The 22,203-nt window shown below is 34.9% G+C and overlaps 1 protein-coding gene across 4 annotated transcripts in view; it reads right to left on the minus strand.

Moving 5' to 3' along the window:
- Positions 1–22,203, minus strand: part of COL11A1 (collagen type XI alpha 1 chain) — a 120,173-nt gene that overhangs the window by 37,961 nt on the left and 60,009 nt on the right. For all 4 annotated transcript variants that reach the window (XM_072342935.1, XM_072342934.1, XM_072342933.1 and 1 more), the window contains 21 exons: positions 21,158–21,211; positions 21,025–21,069; positions 20,579–20,632; positions 20,065–20,109; positions 18,689–18,742; positions 17,744–17,788; positions 16,767–16,820; positions 16,641–16,685; positions 14,899–14,952; positions 13,965–14,072; positions 11,846–11,899; positions 9,335–9,388; positions 7,979–8,023; positions 7,665–7,718; positions 7,525–7,569; positions 4,866–4,919; positions 3,911–3,964; positions 2,738–2,791; positions 1,752–1,859; positions 953–1,042; positions 620–673 (listed from right to left, as the gene is read on the minus strand). In XM_072342935.1, the coding sequence (XP_072199036.1) occupies positions 620–673; positions 953–1,042; positions 1,752–1,859; positions 2,738–2,791; positions 3,911–3,964; positions 4,866–4,919; positions 7,525–7,569; positions 7,665–7,718; positions 7,979–8,023; positions 9,335–9,388; positions 11,846–11,899; positions 13,965–14,072; positions 14,899–14,952; positions 16,641–16,685; positions 16,767–16,820; positions 17,744–17,788; positions 18,689–18,742; positions 20,065–20,109; positions 20,579–20,632; positions 21,025–21,069; positions 21,158–21,211 (1,224 nt within the window). The remainder of the gene's footprint in view (positions 1–619; positions 674–952; positions 1,043–1,751; positions 1,860–2,737; positions 2,792–3,910; positions 3,965–4,865; positions 4,920–7,524; positions 7,570–7,664; positions 7,719–7,978; positions 8,024–9,334; positions 9,389–11,845; positions 11,900–13,964; positions 14,073–14,898; positions 14,953–16,640; positions 16,686–16,766; positions 16,821–17,743; positions 17,789–18,688; positions 18,743–20,064; positions 20,110–20,578; positions 20,633–21,024; positions 21,070–21,157; positions 21,212–22,203) is intronic.

Genomic DNA, 22,203 nt, shown 5'->3' on the forward strand with positions numbered 1-22,203 from the left:
CTTAAGGCAGAACAATGTATTGCTTTGAGGAATGATTTCTCTTTGTCATAATTATGGAGGAAAAAAGAAGAACACACACACAAAGTGGGCAAATACATATTTATACCTACGTTGAGAACAGAGTGTTGAGAAGGCGTGCTACTGTGTAACAAACAATTAAATTCTAATGAATTAAATTCCATAGCTGTCACTAGCCAAGCAAACATAATTTGCAACAGTTTCCCTGTTTTTCTAGGTATGATTCACACAAGAATTGTGGTAAAACCCAAGTCAGGAAAATAATGGATGGCTTTCCATCATGTTCTAAAATTCTTAATTACTGTATTATGCGTAATTTCTTTGAAGATTCATAACACAGTGTTTTTAGTAGGTCATTCTTCCCTTCTTGCATAACTTATTTTCCCATGGATTTCAATGGGAGGTTTAGAATTACACATACTTTTTCCAAAACAAGATCTTTTTTATAATGTTTCTTATACTTTCTCAGAGTTCTTAAGCTTCACATTTCCCAAAGTACTACTTTACTACTATGGGGGTAATTATCAGAAAATAATTATTGATAACTCTGAATTACATGTAATATTCTTTATACTTCCATACAATTATTACATTCACTTACAATAGGGCCAGGTGGACCTTGTGGGCCTTCCCCTCCTTTTAGACCAGCGGGACCCTAAAAGATGAAAAAAATATTTACTTCTTACAATTGAAAATTCTAGTTATTTTTGCAACACACGTAACAAGAAGAACATAAAAATCCAGAGACAAACAACTGAATAAATTACTTTCTGGTTATACAGCTAGTGGTACTCAATAATGCATACTTGATGACTGTTTGTCTACTACATTCATTTTTAAAGGTAACTGAGGGTCCTATGAATTAAGAGGATTAATCTATTCTTTTCATTTATTTAGAAACCATGTCAAATGTTTGTAGTGCTTAATATTGTACCTGCGCTCCTGGAAGGCCTCTCTCTCCGGGGAAACCACGAAGACCTGCTGGTCCATCTTTCCCAGGAATACCTTGAGGTCCTGGGTCACCCTTAAAATATATTACATTTTAATTGAACATAATTGTTTGAAATGTGATTGTCATCAACTGAGTACTGAAAATGAAATACTAGATCTTAATTATAGTAACAACAAAAGATTATGCCCTCAGCTATTCATCTGCTAATTCTTTACTATTATCGATAAAATAGTTTATAAATATGGTTAAGTTTATAACAAATTCTGACAAAATTCAGCATTAGTTATAGAATAGAAATGGTGAGAAACATAGAGAGCCATAAAAATCCACTGAAATTTAACATTCATTAAACAGTTAGTGTCCATTGAAAATGGAAGACTAAATTATACATATTTAAACAGTTGGTAGTTTTCTTTTGCCCAAGTGGTTAAAGAGTAAGCCAAGAGTTAAATTTGGACAGTGAAATACTGCCTTGTAGCCAGTACTACACATCCTACTTTAAATGTCATTGTACAATTTGTTACCTTGGTGTGAACATGTTATTAATATGCATTTCCATTACAACTGTGTAGTATATGTTTGTGTATTTTTTCAATGACAAAAGTGCTAATTACTGCCTTGAGAGTATTTCCTTTATTTCAATGGAAGCAGAATCCTTCATTCTCAAAATCCTATTATGTGAAATGTATCAATTATGATTTTATGCAGCATGTTTTACATGATAATTTGACATACAAGCCTGTCATCAACGTGTCTGCCTCTTCCCAAAGTCACATCATACCTTAGCACCTTCTTTTCCTGCAGCACCTGGGAGGCCTTGTTCACCTGGTGGGCCAGGAGGACCTGGATGACCTCTTTCACCAATTGGGCCAGTCTCACCAGTAGGACCCTAAGCACAAAGGTAAACCCATCATTTCAAGGTTTTGAATGTCTTTGGATGGGGCAGATTCTCAATATCCAGCTGTTCTGAGTGTATGTTACAGAACAACATTGGTTAGAATACATTCCTCAACTTCCCCTTCAGGCAAAGCTGACTTACAAAATATTTTTGTCCTATAAATTAAATCTTGCATTGCCTTTTGCCTGCAGACATGTCTGAACAGCTTCCACAGATTGAAACCTTGACCTTGCTCCTTAGGCGATGAAGCATAAAACACAGTGCATTTCCACACATAGGAGGAGGTCACAAAAATTATATATAAGGGAAATTCATGTACTGTGCTTGTCTTGAAACAGTCTGTACTGCTTGTCTGTATAACATGAATTGTAAGGATGAGAGAATTGAAAGATACCTCTTAATATGGACTAGTAGAAAAATTTCACTAAAGGAATTATCCATAAAAAAAACAACACAAAAATATCCATTTTTTCTGCAAATATGTAATATGAGATAAAATTGAACTTCAATGATAAAACACTCCACAATCTAGAAGTGATTGAAATTTGGTCACATGATATATTGTTCTTTATAAATTATTTTGTGTCAGAAATCTCACTTCAGATTCTTGACTTCTGCTTCACGATCACATGAAGAAAACACACACAGAAAAATAGAAATGGAAAAATAATCTCAACATTCACACATTTCATGGAACTATAGGTAAATACTAAGTATGACTTTCTGTTACAAATAACTTGACACCAAAGTAAAGATAATCATCGATACACTTCTTCTAATACAACAAAAATAACTGCCCTCTGCATTAGACATAATATAACCATTAAAAATCAAGGTTATAAAGTTAAATATGAAATTAAATGATGTACCTGAGGGCCAACAACCCCACCAGGACCAGGAGGACCAGTTTTTCCTTGAAATCCCTGTGAAATAATCATAGAATACTATGTTATCTAGGAAAATATATAGAAGAGCCAAATTCTTATCTAAGCTGAAGAGGAAAAACAGAAATTCCATGTCATAAGTTCTTCTCTCCAGAAAATAAAAATGAGACATTCTGGTTTTCCTGTGTACGCTTAGAAGTGAAGGACTGATTAATCTTAGCTCTATCAGTTCCAGCCTATATGAATTAGTGCAGTAGTAAAATTTCCATTCAGTTTTACAGATCTCTCTAGGTGAACTTCCTTAGGTGATGCAGCTGACTGACAGCTGGAAATACATTTTTACATAAGTACATCATGACTCATAAAGCCAGATATATAAATACTTTCTAAAAATGCTTTTTAAAGAAAGGCATAGTAGGTGGATTAAATTGGACAGGCACTAGAAGGAACCAGTTTGGGGTATACTGCAGAGTTTCTGCATCACATGCTTTGAATATGAGAACCACATAGACGGCTACTGTATTTCTGTTTGGATCTGCTGCCATGGCTGCTCTGTCTCAAACCCCACATGCCTTTAGCTAGCTCATCTCCTTCTCTGGAGATACTGAAAACCCATCTGGACATTTTCCTGTGCAACTACTTTAGAGAACCTGCTATAGCAAGGGGATCAGATGAGATGATTTTCAGAGGTTCCTGCCAACCCTTATGATTTTGATTTTATGATTCTGTGATTTTTTTTTTTGCTGAATCATAGCCAGGGTTCTCTGCCTAACAACCTGCATCTTCCTCCTACCATCCACACCTGTGTAAAACCAAAGGTATCATTTGGCCGATATTTCTTAGAAATTTCTCAGTGTGCCTCAAGGCACAGTCTCACTTTACTAAGTCTGAGTTATGAGTATTAATTTTTACTACTTCTGTTGACTAGTTAAGCACATTCTGATGTTGCTTCCTGATCAGAGCAAGGAATAATCTCACTCTTATAGTATGGAAACAAAAAAAAAATCCCATTTTATCATACTATACCAGTAGATTATTTATCTTCCAGTCCCAGCCTCCACCCCTTTTCTCCGTTGCTTCTATTGTTTTAGTTTTTGCTCACAATATTCTGACTTCAAGAGGTTTACGACAGCAGCACTGTAAAGCTCATTTACTTACAGTCTCACCCCGCTGTCCTGGATGTCCGGGCAAGCCATCTTTACCAGGTGGCCCCTGAAATTGTAAAATACATAAATACAATAATTTCTTAGCCATTCTTAATACTGAAATAAGTGAAATTGCCATTCTTAATACTGAAATAGTTAGCTGCAGGAATCTTGATGTCTTCAGTTTTATTTTAGATTAGCCTTTACTATAGTTTATCTGCACAGATTTTAGCTATTGTTTTAACAGTACATTTTCCTTGTGTCCTTCCTGGTGTGTATTAAGAGTTCCTTGGAGAATGACTGTTGTGTTGTCAAGCAAATGAATTTTCAAAATGGATTTCAATAGATTCAGAAATTTTGGAAATATTTCTTTTCCATTTTTCTTTGCCTGCTGACTCACTTAAGAAAAAAAAACGCCACAGGTTATGTGAGTATTTGATGAGTTTCCAGTTTTTGGCAATGACAGTAAAAGTAACAAATACATACATGAAAAAAAAAAAAGCACCACTGGTGGTTTGATACTTTTATACTTAATCCAAGTGAGCAGAAACATGTTAGAAAATCAGTATTATTCATTCAGGCTGCAGCTTACTTGTGCAACTACTTCTACACATTTCTGCTAATGAATGTCTCCTTCTTTGTTTTTTTCTCAGTGAACCACGGTGTTAGAATTTTGCTTAAATTCAGTTTGCCAGCAAGACTTTGGCATCAGGATACTTGAGGATTTCCAGGTTGGCATGATGTGCTGAATATCATGTGTGCTGCACTGATGATGTCTGAGTTATCACTTTGAATACGTGAGTTCTTGTCTTGGCCTTAAAAGTCCGTAAGCATCAAGGAAATTTGTATGTTTGTAGTCTAGATGTAAACCATCTCTTAAAAAAAAGTCTTAAAATATTACCTTCAGAAACATATTATGAAAAATAATATTGTTTTAATCATACCTACTTTATTTAAAAGATACTCACTGGGGGTCCCTTCGGTCCAGGAAATCCAACAGGTCCTTGAGGCCCTTGTGGTCCCTAGTATATAAGCAAGCAAAGAGGCAAAGTTTTACTCCAGCTACCACAACAGTGGACTGAAAAGTTTGCTCCAATTCTAAAATATACAAACTCTGTAGATAATATATGGTTATAAGTCTCAAGCCTCATCTGCACTGTTGTAAATACTGGTACAACAATTCACACTAGCAGATTGAAATCAAAACTACTTCTATAGGAGTGCAATTAGAAAAAATAACAATTATGAAGTATTTCTATCTAATCCAGGAAACAGTGGATAATAGAGTAGGAGTTAGCAGTGAGTAAGGAACATTGTATAGGAATTCATTTAATGAAATACAATATTCATCTATGGCAGTTTCTGCACTCTGGTAATATTTAATGCTACTTTGATAACAGTACAGATTTTCAAACAGAATAAGCTTTCCAGGTTACCAGGGAGAAAGAAAAACATTCATGCTTTCATGAAACATAGTTGAGATAGATTAAAAAAAAAAAGTGATGCATGAAAATATTGTTTCTGTAGTTTTGTGTATATGTATATATATAGAGAGAGAGAGAATTCTCATGCAGCATTGTTTCACAAATCTAGTGAAAGATGATGATATGAGTTAGCATTACAAATGTGCACATGCATGTATGCCCACACAGATCTGTGGACATAGATCTATGCACCTATGTATTTACACAAAGTGCTAGCTTACTGTTTCTAAAATTGTTACCAAACAAAACAGAAGCCAATTCTTAAAATTTATTGCTGATATGTTCAAAGGGACTGTGTCAGCTTATTAAAAGGCTTTTCACTGTTTAGTTTGTAATGTGCAAAGTCAAAGATTAGCAACCTGAAAAACTTTATTTATTCTATGCTGTTCCACAGCTGAACTATGTATACTAATCACACAGTGCAACCCTTATCCTATTCTTGGTAAAAAATGTGTGGTTTACTAAAGTGTCAGCTGTCAAAATATGTTAGAAATGATGCTTTGAAGTTCGAAGCAAAGGATCCTAAGCAGGAGGCTACATCTCCCAAATTATTCTACCTTTTAGCTCCTTTGATAAAGTACTGGCTACTTCTGAGTTTATTAGAGTACAGAGCATGACTGCCACAGCATGACAGCCTCCTGAAGTAGATGAAGCAGTACAGAAATGTAGCTGAAGAAGAGGTCACTTATGCCCAACCTGGATATTTGGTTTTAAGCGAATCTTATGCAGTAATACTAAATCCGAGTTAACTAAGAAGTTCAAAGCATAGGAAATCTTTGTGATGCTACTACACTGTCTTCCTCATAAATTCTCACTCTATTTTGACTCTCACATCTTGAGCCTTTTTAATGAAAAAAGATTTTCATTTCATTTTTCTTGACAAAATGTCTGGCAGATTTCAAGCTGGTATAATGATGGATTATGTAAGAAATAGCACTAGAATACTAACAACATGTTATTAAAATTACTTTTTCTTTTTGTCATTGAATTTCATTTTAGCAGTAGCCAGACAGAACAGATTGTTTAATATTTACATGCCTGGTACCTGGAATAGCCTCAGCTGAGTAGAAATGACAGTTTTATTCCTTGGCTGACATTCACCCCTATTGGGAAGCAAACAGATACTGCACACTTAAATTACATAAGTGATATCATATGTGGGGCTCTGTGATAACTTCTTTTTGCTCTAATCAGTTTATCTCCAGGGATGCCTTCATCTAAGTTGACCCACTCACTGTTTTCAGTCTCCCTCCTATTCCTCTTTCTTATAAGCTCTTGGAGTTATCAGTAAACACCTGAATCACCAGGCTCTGCTCTTCAGCTCCTGGTAGCCAGTCTCAGATGTTCCTCCACAGTGTAAGACAACACAGACTTTCTTTTTTGGACTATGCCTAATTCTGATTTATGTAGCATACTACTATAACTGATTCCTCCTTTGATTTTCAGCTTCCTATCCCTCTGTCTCTTCCTTGACACATCATTCTTATTTCAATTAAACTTACCAGTTATTCTTGTCACCAATGTTATACTTGATACTTTGTCATTTGTTTAATATACACACAGGTAGAAATCTAAGATATTGTTTATTGTTTTTCTGTTTGCTGAAGTGTAATGGGCTGATCGCATATATGTTTTTTCAATTGATAAGAGTAGGAAGTAGAAAACTTAATTTTAGCATGCACTGTAGGATTTCTCATGGATGCAGGAAGTAGTTTGAAGGAAATTCTCAGTTGATCAGAATTAAAAATCATCAGCTGTTTCAACAAAGAATCTTCTAGGGACGGCTTGAGTGATTTGTAAATCTCATAAACAAGTGGTATGCTACAGTAAATAGGGCATTCTTAAGACAAGGGATTGGTAAAGTCCAATTGTAATTTGCATGGATATACTGCAAAGTGTATGTAAATTCTTTGTGTCTTATAAAAGCTGCTTGAAAAAGCTTTCAGCTAACTTGAGCTTAGCCATTCCTAAATTTATGAAAAGCAACATCACTAGAATTGAAGTTTTGTTTGTTCTGGTTAGTCTGATCAAAGAAAGGCAAACAGATGAGAGGGAAAACTAAAAATGAATTGATCCTCCCCCCACCAAACCACACTCCGACATAGCAGGAAAGACACCATGCATATAAATAACTTTCACGCACCCTTTCACCTGGTGGGCCAGGCGGACCATCATTGCCTGAAGTACCCTAAAAAAGAAGAACAGTGTGTTCAAAGATGAAACCTCCATTTTCTTTAAAAGAAACAGTCTCCAGCTGATCTGTATAATGTGCCTAACAATTACCTTTGGACCTGGTTTGCCCGTGGGACCTCTTGGACCTCTTGAGCCTCTTGGACCCTGTCAAATTAAATTTAAAATTAAAAAAAAAAACAAACACAGAATCTCAGAATCACCAGGTTGGAAAATACCTCTAAGATCAACCAGTCCAATCATCCACTTATCACCAATGTTTCCCACTAAGCTGTGGCCCTCCATACAACATCTAAACTTGGTAATTGTTCAATAATGCAACAAATTCAAATCAAAATCATTCTTCATGTTACAATGAGGGTAATTAATACAGAAAAACCTCTAAGTTGCAAAGCTAAAGTACATACTGTTGGTCCTCGTTGTCCTCTCGGGCCTGGTTTGCCATGTAATCCCTGTAAAGAAAGTAAAGAATCAATACAGAATAATATACAGTATAGTAACACTAGCCCTTAATTTTAATTATTTTTAGCTTTAGTATATTTCCTATGTACAACCAGTAGATTCGTTTCCTTAGCTTGGTGTTAGGTTAGCATTGCTGTATATTCTAATGAAAGGAAGGTTAAAATTCTGGACAGTATTCTTCAAGTAGAAAAAGGAACTTACATGGTTTTTTTATCTGTGATAAACAAAACAGTAACAGGTAATCAGCAGAGATGTTCTAGCATAAAAGTTGCTTTTATTAGAAATGAATTAAATGTACACATCTGTCAACTGATAATCGATCAACATAAATACACTTTCATAATTTTGAAATCTTCTCTTTGACATGTTATTATTTTACTTTTTTGTTTGCTTATTTGTTTTTGATCTGATATCGTGATTAGCAGTCAGGTCTTATTTAACCAAGCAGTGATGAAAGGAACATTGCTTTGCTACTTTCCTCTGTCTGTAACAACATACTCTAGCTAAAATAATACAAGAGCAATCTAAAGCATACAAAAGCAATGTAAATGCAATTGGTTTCCTTCTATTTCATCTTAAAGTCAAGAATTTTCTGCTTTTCACGTTGTAAATTAAAATAGATTGTTAAGAACAATAGCAAAAATTACTTTAGTTTGACTTATGTTGATAATCTCTATGAATTTCTCTCTATTCTCTCCCTTCTGCAAATTTTGTCAGCCTTCTAGCAACATTCAGCTATATTCTGTTGAGCTTTAGAGACAGCAATAAAGTTGTCTGTATGTCATTTTAAGTCTGAAGCAGGTGAATAATGGATTTTCTCTCACATGCTTCAAATTAACTAAGCAGCAAAATCTGTAATTTTGTATCTGTTTGGTAGTAGTATATGTTCATTATGTTGTTTGGTATGTTTTACATTTTCAAAGCTCAGGCTATAAGAAAGCTTGTGGTAAATCTTAACACTTATGAAATAGAAGTTGAATTTCCTTGAGGGTAAACTGCATCATAGCAGGTCAGCTATACTGTCAAATCAGGTGCTGAGCAAAGGCAGTATGTTTCTTCTCTTTCAAATGCATAATTGTGGTAGCATATTCAGCAAGAAAGTGTCTGAGTTCCTGTATACTTAGATTAACACCTTAAAGAATGAGAACTAGTGACTCAGTATGTCCTGTTTTACATAACTGTAAAAGGTCATCTCAAGTGTGAAAAGACTGTTTTTATAGTTCCTTCCATAACAGCTTCAGTGAATTCCCATAGCACAGAGTACCAAAAGATAACTGTCATGCAAGCAATAACGATCATACCCTTGCACCTTTCTCTCCATTGGCACCTGGAAATCCTGGGAACCCAGTTGAGCCCTGCATAAAAAATCAACACAAATATCAGAAAACATCAATTGAAAAAAATTGTAGTACAGCCAGCATTTAATTTATATATAAAGCATACCTCCAAAATGATGTACGTTTTACATCATGTCAAATTTGTGTGACAGCTCTAACAAATAGCTGTAAATTAACTTACCATTCACCTTTAGCTATAGATAATTAGATCATTTTTTAGATAATTATTTTATAAGATAACTGCATTTAGTGTAATTGTAAGTGTTGCCACTTCTCAACAGTGAAAATGACCTCCGATGGTTTATTCAGTGCAAACTGACCAGTGGAGAGTTTCATTTAATCAGTGCAATTTGTTCACATGGTTATACACTTGTCTAGTAAGCAACATTTATGTGGAGATTATCTGATTTGGTTCTACATATGGAAACTGCGTCCAGGCGCTGTTCCTGCTTCTCCTTTTTCTCTGATTTCTTCCCACTTACTGCCCACCTAATCTGAACAGAGCTATTTTCTTCTTGATTTCTTGTATGCAGGTCCAAAGGAAGAGGAGATTTGTTAGCTGCCAAGGTGTTAACTTTCCATAAGGCAGTTTGGGCAAAAGAGGTGACAGACTTGATAAAATATACCCTTACTGAAGCTGAAAACTCAAAGCAATGTTTGGTTTGGTAAGTCACTAAAACTACTGGTCAAACTCCCTGCTGTGATGTTTCTGTGATATCTGTATAGCTTGTTAGTATGTTAGAGGCAAATAAAATGCATATAACAAAAACTTTAAATAGAATTTCTTTTTGCTCACTGAAATTTCGGTGAATAATCATTTCTTTTTTCTTCTTCTTCTTTTAATTAATCTTACGTTGCACAATTATGAGTTAATGAACTTGGGGTCAATACACCAATGACTGTAACTCTAATGAAAATCTGTCTGCAACTCATTGGTGCAGGTTTCTTCAATCTCTCCCTCTCTTTCTCTCAGTTCTTCACCATTTAAAAAGTGAATGAAATTGCAAAAATTCTGTTCTGTGAAGCTCAAGTATATTCTTTGTAATTAAAAGGCTGCGAGGAAAAAACAACTTTAATGATTAGATAGTAATAGATAATAGGCTTGGTTATATCTATCTTATATAGGAAGTACATTTTGCAATTGAGCTAATCAAAAAGGAATGGCGGAAGTAACAAAATATTGTGAAAATTATCAGTTTATGCCAATATTCTATGAACAGTTAAAAACAATTTACAACAAAAAGTATTGTAAACCTTCTCAGCAATACTGGAACAAGATCTTTTAGACAACTAATATATCCTTCCACATTTCCTTTTTTTTTTCTCTCTCTCCTTTACGTCAACTTTAACTGGACCGTGACTAAGTTACAAAACAATTCTTCAGTGAGTTGATGCATTTTAGCTTTTTTTTTAATTTTATTTTTAACTTTAAGCAATAAATTAGAAGAGCAAACAGTGAATGTAGCTTGAGAAATGTATTCCATTTTAATGCAATGAAAATTTAATGTAATGCAATTCTTGAGTAAGTCTGCTGAAAAAAGAATCAGTCAGTTTTTATTTGAAGTGTTACATCACTTTTGTTCTTAGAACTGAATAATGCAAAACGTCTTTGATCTTAGACTTTTCAAAAGACAGTTCTAAAGGAGAACAAAGTGAGAGACTGAAATCTTAGACATTTGAATTAAGAAGTAGTAGGGAAAAAAGCATGTTTGTCAAGGTGAATTGTCTCCATAAATACTTTCCATAGATGGTTCTGATATTTTTTGTTAACACAGAGTGTTCACTGAATAAGTATTCTTCAGTTAGTTCATCCATTTGACAGAAAAGGACAAAATGTAGGCCAGAGTCAGAAAAAAACAAGCTAAGCTTTGCTTAGCCAGCCAGGAAGTTGTTGTTCTGCCAAAAGATCATAATTTCAAGTTGAAAGATGTAAATTGATCCCAAATTAGAAAAAAAGTTGAGGATTTTACTGCAGGTTGACTGTTCAGTTATGTAGAAGGGGTAATGGATTTTTCTTCTTGTGGTATTGTCCCAGATGAGTCATCTTTAAGACCGTCTGGAGATGCAGTGTCTCCCTCATTGCCTCTCTACCTTGGGAAATGTTTGTAGAATAATGTTTTTATTCTATGTCTTCTTCTTAATAAGAGGAGGTGGTAATGACACAAATTGAACCCTTGCATCACACTGAAAATCATTATCACTTTCAGCATCCACTTTATTCTGACTACAGGGCTTATTCTCTCTCAAACATATAAGTAATTCCTTCTTTTTCAATATAATTTAATGCATGCCAGTCTGAAGCTAACACAAAGTATAACTGAGGATAGCAAAAGTTTGAAGGCCATATATTCATTACGAAATTTAATGTTCCTTGAAGAGCAGGCTTTAGAGACCCGAGATTTTCCAAGACTTTACTGATTATCAAGAAAGAAAATGATAAAACATTGTAAGATTTACAGTTTATATACAGCTCACCTTTGGACCTTGTCTTCCTGGATATCCTGGCAATCCTGGTACACCAAGCTTACCCTGTAATAATAAGACAGTGCTAAATTTTAGTTTATTATGCTCCTTAGTGCTTCAGCAAACTTTTATAGGAAGTGTTTTTTTCCACAGTTTAGAGAGTTGACATTTAATGGAATATGAATGAAATAATTTTCTCATTGAAACAACTAATTAGCAGTGGGCGTAGTTCCCCAAATCTAAGTAAATATTTCACTCTAGTGAATGAGTTCAGCAAAACCAGTCCTCAGTACTCCTTAGTTTTGGGCTAGGGTCACTGAAGTATTAATATTCTTTACAAAATCAAGGTTTCAGTAGGATGTAAAGAAGAATAATTTCTTTTTGCTGTGATGGCTTCTTTGTTTTCCATAGATTGTTCATAAAAAGGCATTTGGATAATCAAGTTTTTTAGTCACAGGTAATCTCTTTATGACTATGGTAAATTATACTCCACTATTTGCAGGCAACATATATATTAATAAATATGGCCACCTTGTGATGTTCTGAAAAGACAACAGGATGAACAGTTTGATCAACACTGACCTTACCCATTTCAAGAAATGAAATACTGTATCCCATGGAGTTGATCTTTTCACATATTTAGAGGACAAGTGATGGTTTGCTGCTTTCAAAGGCAGGTGAAAGCAGTTTTGACATTTAAGAGATGGGAATTCCGGGGAAGAATTTGACTGTTCTAAAGACAGATCGTGTTCCAGGCTGTTACATTTTGGAGAAGATTTAAATGAAAAAGATATGATTATAACTACATAATGCGGTATTCAGTAGTACTGGGAAAGATGAAGGAAGTACATTTATGTGGAAGGGAATTTGCCAAAATAAATCTACTTATTCTTAAAAAATAGAGCACATGAATAAAGATGTTGTTCATTATCATATTCATGGCAGCACAGAGGTCTATCTGAGACATTATTAAAGAAGAATTCTTTCTTCAGTTTATAAAAATAGCTATAATGCTACCAGTTATAAGCCACTCCGAAACAAGCAGCATGCCTTACAGTGACAGAACTCTAAAACACTGCATCATGTTCTGCTAAATTCTGTGAAAGTTTTGTCCCTTATGACTGAGAAAGGCCCAGCCACCTAGGTTCTGAGTGTGACATGGATACTTTTTGGTTCTAAACTTCTTCCTGATATGTTGTCTTATTTTTTTTTTATATTCTACTTGGCATTTCCTTGACTAAGCCAGCACAGTCCTAACAATATGGGAGTTTTCTTATCACACAATCAGATGAATGCAGAGAACAAGAGGCTATCTGTCATTTTCATTACTAGAGAAGGATTGTGCTTTTGCGTAGAGGAGAGGAATGGGACACTGATAGTTACTCTTAGAGGCACTTCCCTAATACTGTGATGAGATTTAAGAGTTGACAAATATTATTCTAGTCTTTGTTCTAAAATAAATATCACGGGACCAACCACATATCATTTTTCTCTGGCCTAAAGTGTTCTGGCAAAGTATCCACAAAACACTGACAGAAGATGTTTTACTTTCAGTGGGAAATAATATCTTTCCATTGCAAATGTATTTTGGTGAGGTCAGCGTTACTCAAGGATATATGCTTATCTCTGTGCTTGTTCTCTTCTCTATTTCATTTCCCTATCATTTACTCAGTCTTTCCCTTAAACTGTTTCACTTTTACCGGACTTGTTTTGGGTTTCTGTTCAGGATATACTTTCCATTTAAACCAATCTTCATATCAAAGTTTGTCATCATATGGCAGTGAATATTAACTCACTCTCTTGCAGCACCTTTTTCCTCCTTTGTGCTCAAGTATTTCCTCTGCATTGTATTTTTCTTGATGTACACTGTATGTAATTTGGGATAAGATTTTTCTGCTTTATGTGCCAATTAAGTGTTATAATGTTGTTTTGTAACTCGCAAAGAATTGATTCCCAATACATGATCAAATGTGATTTCCAGTGACCTGCTCTAGAAGTGTTTCATAAAAACTACTGTTAGGTCACCTAAGATCTTATAGATCTTTATATAGATCTTTTTAGTGATGAAGATCATGGGCTCCATCTACTTTATGAGGTAACTGTATGTTTCTATTGATATCTTGCTACTGACCTTTTCCCCAGCTGGACCAGCAGCACCTGGATCCCCAGATGGACCTGCTCGACCTTTTGGACCTTCTGGACCATCTTCTCCTCGTGGGCCAGGTAGACCAACTTCTCCCTAAAATACAGCATTATATAAGCGTGCAGCAATTGACTGTGTGCATACATTAGCAAGATGACCTACAAATACATGAAAATAATTTATCAGTAAACACCACAAATTGAGATTAAGAAAATGCCACTACTCATGTTCGTTATATAAATACAAAAACATGCAAACTGAATTTTACTTGTGGAAGCGTTAGAGGCCACTTTCCTTGTCTGAAGAGAGCTAGGTTTTAATACTGCTTTTCAATTTCATAGGAATTTTAATGAATTCCAGTAATTACTACACAAATTCTTGTGAGAGAATTCTCATAGTCCATATTAGAATATTTTTTGTATCTAAGAAGTTAAATAGATACCATCATCATAGTTACTTATGTATACAGATAACAGATATAGGCCAGTAGCCTCTTGTAATAAGTTTTTTTTAATCATCTCTGCAACATTTCCTGTGACAGAAGCATCCAGTGGTGATAAAGTACATTTTGGCAGAGATTTATAAGCTACTATTAGGTGGAAATGGAAATACCCTTGTTCATGATAGATTATCATATTCAGGCATTACTGCATCTTGGTATCTTGAAAAGGAGACTCCCTAGGAAGAAGTTTAGTGAGAAGGATATCAAAGAGTGACACTTGCTTCTTCTTTATAACTGCCTTTGCTGATTCATGATTCTAGACTCTGGCTCAAATCCGTGTTTGTGCAGGGAATAGAAACAACTTAAGCTAAAAGTTCTTAACTGTTTTCAATGTAAATTTCTTAGTTCATTTCACTGATCCTCTCAAAATAATAGAACTTAAACATTTTAAGATTATATGGGCCATGAGCCAGTGCTTACCCGATCACCTTTAAGGCCCATGTCACCCTTAAATCCTGGGAAACCATCTTCACCCTAAGTAAGGCAAAAATACATGTAAGAAAACTGGAGGTTTTTGTTGTTTGCTTTTGTTTTGTTTTTCCATACATAATAAGAAAATAGAAAAATTTAAGATTAAAATAATCTGTAGTGGCATAAGATAATTCTGATATATTTATTGCTGTTTTAGAGAATGTATATAGTGTGCTTTATATGACTTTATAGTCTGAAAGTTCCTGATAGCATAATAGCAGCTGCTTAAAGCTATTTAAAAAGGTGTTTGAAGATAAAGATTAAATAATTGTTCAGCTTTATTACAAGTAATCTTACAAAATCATTTGGTATGTCCTAAACATTTTTTATTGTCACTCTTTTTAATAATTCTATCAACTTAATTAACTAAAATATAGGTGGCAAATTTTTCAGTGGTATTTTTTCTATGTAGCAGAACCTCAGTTTATTCAGTTTAATTAATTTTTACTTTTTTATTTTTTAATTTTTTTTAGTTTTAAACTAGCGTCATAGTAGTGACACGAAAGGAATTAACAAATTGGCTGATTATGGAATCTTAGTTAAAAATCTTAGGCATGAATGGTCATCGCCATTAAAGGAAGAAGTAGTCTCTATACAGTAGCTGGACATTTGGAGACCCAGTCTTGCCTACTGATATAACGGAAAGAGGGTAGAAAAAGCAACAGACGTTACATTTCATATAGAGTAGCAAAAACAGGTACACATTAGTTTTATTCCTAATGACAATTATTATTTACTGCCAACATGTTATGGTATTAAAAATACTCATTTTTCAGAATAGATTTAATGAGGAACTCTAAAAAGAGTATACAGGCTGGATAAATGGTGATGTAGAAAAGCATGAAGATACACAGACTCTTGGCATTTAAGCCTGAAAGACAGATCTCTAGTGCTCAAATTGAGGCTTTTTGGCTTCTACTTTACAAGTACCGTCTTCTGCTTTAGAAATACAGTTACAAATATATACGCAGTATAAATCCACCTGTATAGACAGGCAGTATAAATGATGTCTGTTGTCTCTCTCATTCTGAGTGCTAAGAAATTTGGAATTTAAACCAGTATTGGCTGTAGCTTCAGCCATTTCAGATTGTCAGAAGTCAGTAGAGATGTTTGCTACATTAAGAGCATTTGCTCTATGCAAAGAACTAAAAGTATTGTTGATGTAAAAGATTTCTTTATATACATGCATCCGACCAGGGCTGTCTATCACTGGCAAAGCCAAAAAGCCAACTAAAAAATGCCTGGAAACTTGAAAGCTTTTGGAAGATTTGGGTACATAAAAAAAAACAACATAAAATCTAGCCTACAGCATTTTCAAAACAATAGAATGACACTACCGTTACCACAAATTTATTGAATGGAACGAGCTTTTCAGCATGTACTATAATATATATTAATAAGAAAAACGATGTGAAATTATCTACTTGAGAGGAATTTAGATATGACTTAAATTGGTGTCAAGAGCATCCAAACCCACTTTAACAACTGAACATTTTCTAATTGTATTGTTCCAGTGTAAATAATCATAGAGGAGACAGATTTATGAATTGGGTTTGGTGTGTCCTTGGTATGTAAGGCAAAAATAAATGGCTGCTGCAAGAGAGAACACACAACAGTGGAGATAGAACAGGTTGCATTAAAATAAAGAACACAGAAAAAGAGAAAGAAATTAAAAGCTGTCATAGTTTTACCTTTTCACCTTTGGATCCCTTGAGACCACGAACACCATCAGCTCCCTAAAGAAAGAATATTAAGAATCACCCATGTGCATATAATAAAAAATGTTTGAGGGGAGGAATCCAGCAACTAATTCTTACCTTTACTCCCCGAGGACCTGGATAGCCAATTGGACCTTGAGGACCTGGAGGCCCCTAAAATAGATTGAAGCAAAGAACTTTTGTGCAGTAGTTGGTTAACAAGCACTTAGCCTAAGCCTTGTTCATTCACTGTACTGCAGCAGCCTTGTGAGACATCAAAATAACACTGATAGACTTTTCAGGCTTCCTGCTATAAAGAAAAGTCATGGCATAACAAAGGATAATAAAACTATTACTAAACTTATGAATTTAATTCTATTTGGTTGTTCAGGGAATAACTATCTACACTATAAATAATCTGAAACTGGTAATTTCAGAACGTGAAAAAACAAAAGAAAACAAAAATAAATATTTCAAAATAGATGACATTTTGCCACCAGTGGTTTCTTACTGGAGAAAATTTATATGGTAATTATAATGATGGCAGAATTCAAAAGCAGAGATCAAAATAATGATAATTATTCTGTCTTCGTAAAGAGATCACAGATCTGAAAATTAGAGGTCTCATGGTGATTAATCAATACTGACTGGTATTTGGATGTTGTTATTTACTGTTTGCTGAGTATTTAAATTTGTTTAAACAAATGGTGCTTTTTATGCTGTGGAAGCAGGGAAGCCTGGAAACATACAGATATGTTTCTAAAACTGACCTGCTTTGTTGATTCTCTGATGCTGGAGATGGATGCACAGCACTATCTTTCCTTAATAATAAGGTTTTCTGCTTTCAAACTGGTGTCTTTTCATAAAACCTTTAGGCCCTTAACATCTCCAAGAAATAATATTTTCTATCAAATTTGACTGTAGTAAATTCAAAAGGAAGAACTGGCAGCTGGTCACATACACTTACTTTCAAAACAAATGATCTGCGTAAACTTAATTTTCATAAGAAATTAAGGTAAAATCAACAAGCTTCTAGCTGATAACATCCTGGACAGATACTGAACTATGTAAATAAATAGAGAAATTTTGAAACTCACCAATGCACCTTTCTCTCCAGACTGACCCTCTTTGCCAGGATGACCCTGTTTTAAAAGAAATGTATCTGTTTTGGAAAATAATCCATTTGTCAAATGACAGTTCATTATAAAATGACAGTTATTTAATTATTTAACAATACACGGATTTTTAAAGAATGGTGAAGTTTGCATGTAATTATTGTTCTTGTAAGGGAAAAGATCTAATGTGCAGAAAATGGTTCAAGGCATAGATTTCCAGCTGGGCTGTTGTGTGCTTTTCGAATGGTACCTTGGCAGGTAAAGAGAGATTATGAAAACTATAGATACAATTATGTATTGGTAATATCATGTATGCAGTGACACTTTGCTGTTCGTTCTGTAGTAGGAAAGTCAGGTTCAAAAAACAGATTAAAGCTATACTAGGATGAATTTTAAGGGAAAATGGCAAATGAACAGGATGATTCGAGACTTCACACTGACTGCAGAATGGCTTCTGTCAGTGTAGGAAGGTGATGTTTTTGATGAAAGAAACAAATTTATGTGTTACAGTGTAGATGAAAGAAGATCAAGTGTGCAATATGCATTTTGGGACAGGAAGCAGAGAAAGAGCCAGTCTAAGAAAACAACTGATGACCACTTTTACTGATAATTTGTGTTGCTATATTGATATGGTAGGACTTTCTGATCCTTCATGTGTCAGCCGGGTCACTTCCACAACCCTGCAGATGTTTCAGATGGATTTCACCATCTGCGATCACAGCCGTTCTTAGTAGCTGCAGCAAAAATGTTAATTCTAAAAGTCTTAGCATCACATGTAACACAGAGGTTTGATGCGTTTATTATGCTGTTGTGAGTGAGGACTACAGGTCTTTCACTCTATGTTTTATTTTTGAGACACAGGTATTATTACAAATTAATTGGTAAGACTGTTTAGATGTTCAAGGCATAAAATATTTGGTTACTTACAGGAGGCCCATCAGAACCAGGAAGTCCAGGAAGGCCAGGCTTGCCTTGAGGTCCCTAAATACAGTAACAGAGACACATCTTAAGAATGGCAACAAACATTCTATCATTTGCTATCTAGAAATTATATTCTATCATTTCTATCATCCTCGTTGGGACCAGGACTTAGGACTTATACAGTCAGCAAACTAACGTAACACTTCAGTATATTAATCTTTTAAAAGAGATGGTAAACCAACCCCAGATCTAGAGTATCTATGAAAAAAAAAAAGGGGGGGGGGGGGAGGGAAGGAAAAAAGAATAAAAAATAAAACTGGTAAACACACAAATAATGTGTTATAACACATTAACATGTAACACATGTAACTATATCCAGTACATTCAGTTGTGAGAGTTGGGGATATAAAACAGTTATATCTAAATCTCTTGATACAGATATCAGGACTAAAACAAAAATATAATAAAACAAAACCCAGAAAGACACTATCATACAACTAAATAAACACAAAGCCAGTTCTTACAACCTTAATCCAATAAAAATCATCCATATTTTTCAGTGAGATCTTGCTAGAGAATTGGGAATTAACCTATGAATATGCACATGCTAAACACCATATGGAGAAGACTTTTCCAGCTATAGAAAATTAAACACTATTCAGCACTTCAGGAATAAAGTCATTCACCATATGAAAAAAAAAAAAGACAGCAAGCTCAGGAAGCAAAGAATAGAGCTTACAAAACCATAGCTTTCATAGCTGAAAAAGCTTGCAATGTCTTTGTGAAAGGCTGGAATGCGTTTATTTTGCATGTAGCCTATTCTGTACAATAATCCTTCTTAGGTACACAGGTAAATAGAAAGCATGTAAAATGTGACATTTTTGATGCTGACAGAAGGCCTGTATTAAACCACAAGAATGTGTACAGACAGATAAACCAGAAAAAAACACAGCAGAAGAGACACAATACTGAAGCTAATAATACCAGAATTATCAGAATCTAATCCTTGTAAAAAGAGAGTAGAATCTGCTGCTAAATAGAAAAATAACTTTTTAATTAAAAAAAAAAGAGTAATAAAATCAAGCAAGTTGTGAAATAAATTATTGTAAAAGTGTATACTTTTTAATACTGTAAATAGGGTTCTGAATCTAACTGCAATAATAATCCCAACAAATGGTAGGAAATTATGCTTCTGAAAAAGTGTAAGTAAGAGTAAAGTCAGACCTCCAATATTTGTCCAGTTCCATGAGGATTTTAAGAAGATTTACAAATTTTTAGATCTCAGGTTACTATGCTTTTAAACATAGCAAAGACCTTAAGCACTTAAGCAAGGTTGTAGTACAGTACTAACTGTGAAATACCAGAATAATGCTGTAACTTACTTTTTCACCAGGAGGTCCAATAGGACCTTGTGGACCAGGAAGGCCCTGTTAAAAAGAAACCAGCATGAGAAATCAGGGAGAACAATACACATACATTCACTCTAGCAAAGGTTCCTCATTAATTTGTTTAAACACACTGGCAAATATATGTGGCTTTTTCTTTTTCCCCTTACCAGTTAGATCAGGAGTTTTGTGCGCGCCTTTTGCACAAGCCACTATTCTGGCAGTAGGTCTGTAACAAGATCCTATTCAGAAACCTCCTCCAGGTGTGGCCATTCCTGCTGCATTCCAGGAACACTGAATGAGTCATTTTACTCCTGAATGAAAAATCCTTCTAACAGCTCACTTGAAAACTTTGCTCCCACTGCCATCGGCACACTTGTAGCATATTCATAAATCCTTAAATCTTTATCAATTTTGCATGTGAAAAGATAGCCTTGTACTCATTTCACATTGGTTAAACATTTGGCGCAAGCTGCATTTTATTATTTTTTATTAATTATTTTACACTTACTTGTGGACCTGGGATTCCTTGCTGACCAGGGGGTCCTGGCTCCCCTTGAGGACCCTACCATACAAAAAGATTTAAAAAAACAATAAAAAAATCAAGGTATTAGGTTTGCTTTACTGCATTACAGATCTTCATTGTCTTGACTAACAGGAAGACACGTTCATCTTTGTTCCTCCCTCTTAGAACTCTACTACCACCAACTCTCTATCCATATGATAGAGGGGCTCGGCACTAGAGCCCATGGTGCTAAACAAGCTTGAAAAGAAAGCATGGTTAGGTCTTATTGCTGAAGGCTAAGAAATTGAAGGTTTTCAGTGTAAGACAAGAGACGTTTGAACGTGAGGGCAGAAAAGTTTAATTGAATGGAAGGGATGGCACAGTGGCAGGGATAAGGGAACGTAGAAAGGATTTTTAGAATTCCCTCCCTTCTTTATTTCCAACTTACTCACCATGTTTCCTTTTGGGCCTGAAGGTCCATCAATACCTGCAATACCCTGTAACAAACAACAGAAACACAAGCAGCTTTCAATGGACTTTCATTTTTTTCTTCTAGAAATAACATACAAAACGTTTCATACGTACAGGTTGTCCAGGGGGACCAGGTGTACCTCTGGGGCCCAGTAGTCCTCGTGGACCCTGAAAGACAAGAAATTCTTATTAACAACTGCCTGACTACTTCTGAACAAGGAGCAGGTCTGGGTAAGTAATGTCATGGGGAGCAAGAAAGATAAGGGAATGGCATCATGGGGGCTGGGGGAGAAGGAAAAAAGGAAAGAAGGAAAGAAAATCACCAATAATAAACTCTCCTGAAGCCTACCAGAGGTCTGAATAGAACATCAGTGGAAGGACAAACTTTGATACAGTCAGTTTTGCTGTCATTTCAGAGAAAGGTACAGAACACTGGTACAGTATCTTCCACTGAGGTTTCATCACTGCTTTGATGTGAAGGTCTGACCTGAACTGTAAGTATACATTTGTACTCCTATATTTAGAAAACACAGTGGTCTACTACAATTTCTACTACTATTTATAGTGACAAGCAGTGCTTTATTTGTAGTAAAGATCAATGAAATGATTAAAAATTACTAATAATGTTATTATAACTAATGTGAGGAATTCTGGTAGACAGAATGAGGCTTGTTTTTTCTTACACTTAAACAAAAAAACCATAAACACCAAGGGCTATTCTTCTAGATCAGGGAAGCAAGATTTGCTCTATAGAATAAGCTCCTGACTGTACGCTATGGAAAATTAATTAATTAATTAATTAATGAGTGTCATCACTCATATCACACTTGCTAAAGTAGGCAGGATAACATCTCCAGTTTCCTTATGTATGATAAAGACACAAGTCACTAATACTCTGACTGTAGTATTTTCTTGACACTTAGCAAGTAGGCAGCAGTATAGCACATGTTTAGGGTAAAAATCCCCTTTCTGAGGCTTGATTTCTTGCCTGCAATGCAGAACTCTGCTCTGCAGTGACAACACCTGCAGAATTCTAACTGACAGCAGGGAACGTCTGTATTGGAAAGAAGCATAAAAATACACACTGAAGCACAGTAGTGGAGAAAAAAACAAACAAACAAACAAAAAAGAAGGGCTTATCTTTGAATAAATTAATGTTT

The sequence above is a fragment of the Excalfactoria chinensis genome, chromosome 8, assembly GCF_039878825.1.
Source record: "Excalfactoria chinensis isolate bCotChi1 chromosome 8, bCotChi1.hap2, whole genome shotgun sequence".
In the NCBI taxonomy this organism is placed as follows: Eukaryota; Metazoa; Chordata; class Aves; order Galliformes; family Phasianidae; genus Excalfactoria; species Excalfactoria chinensis.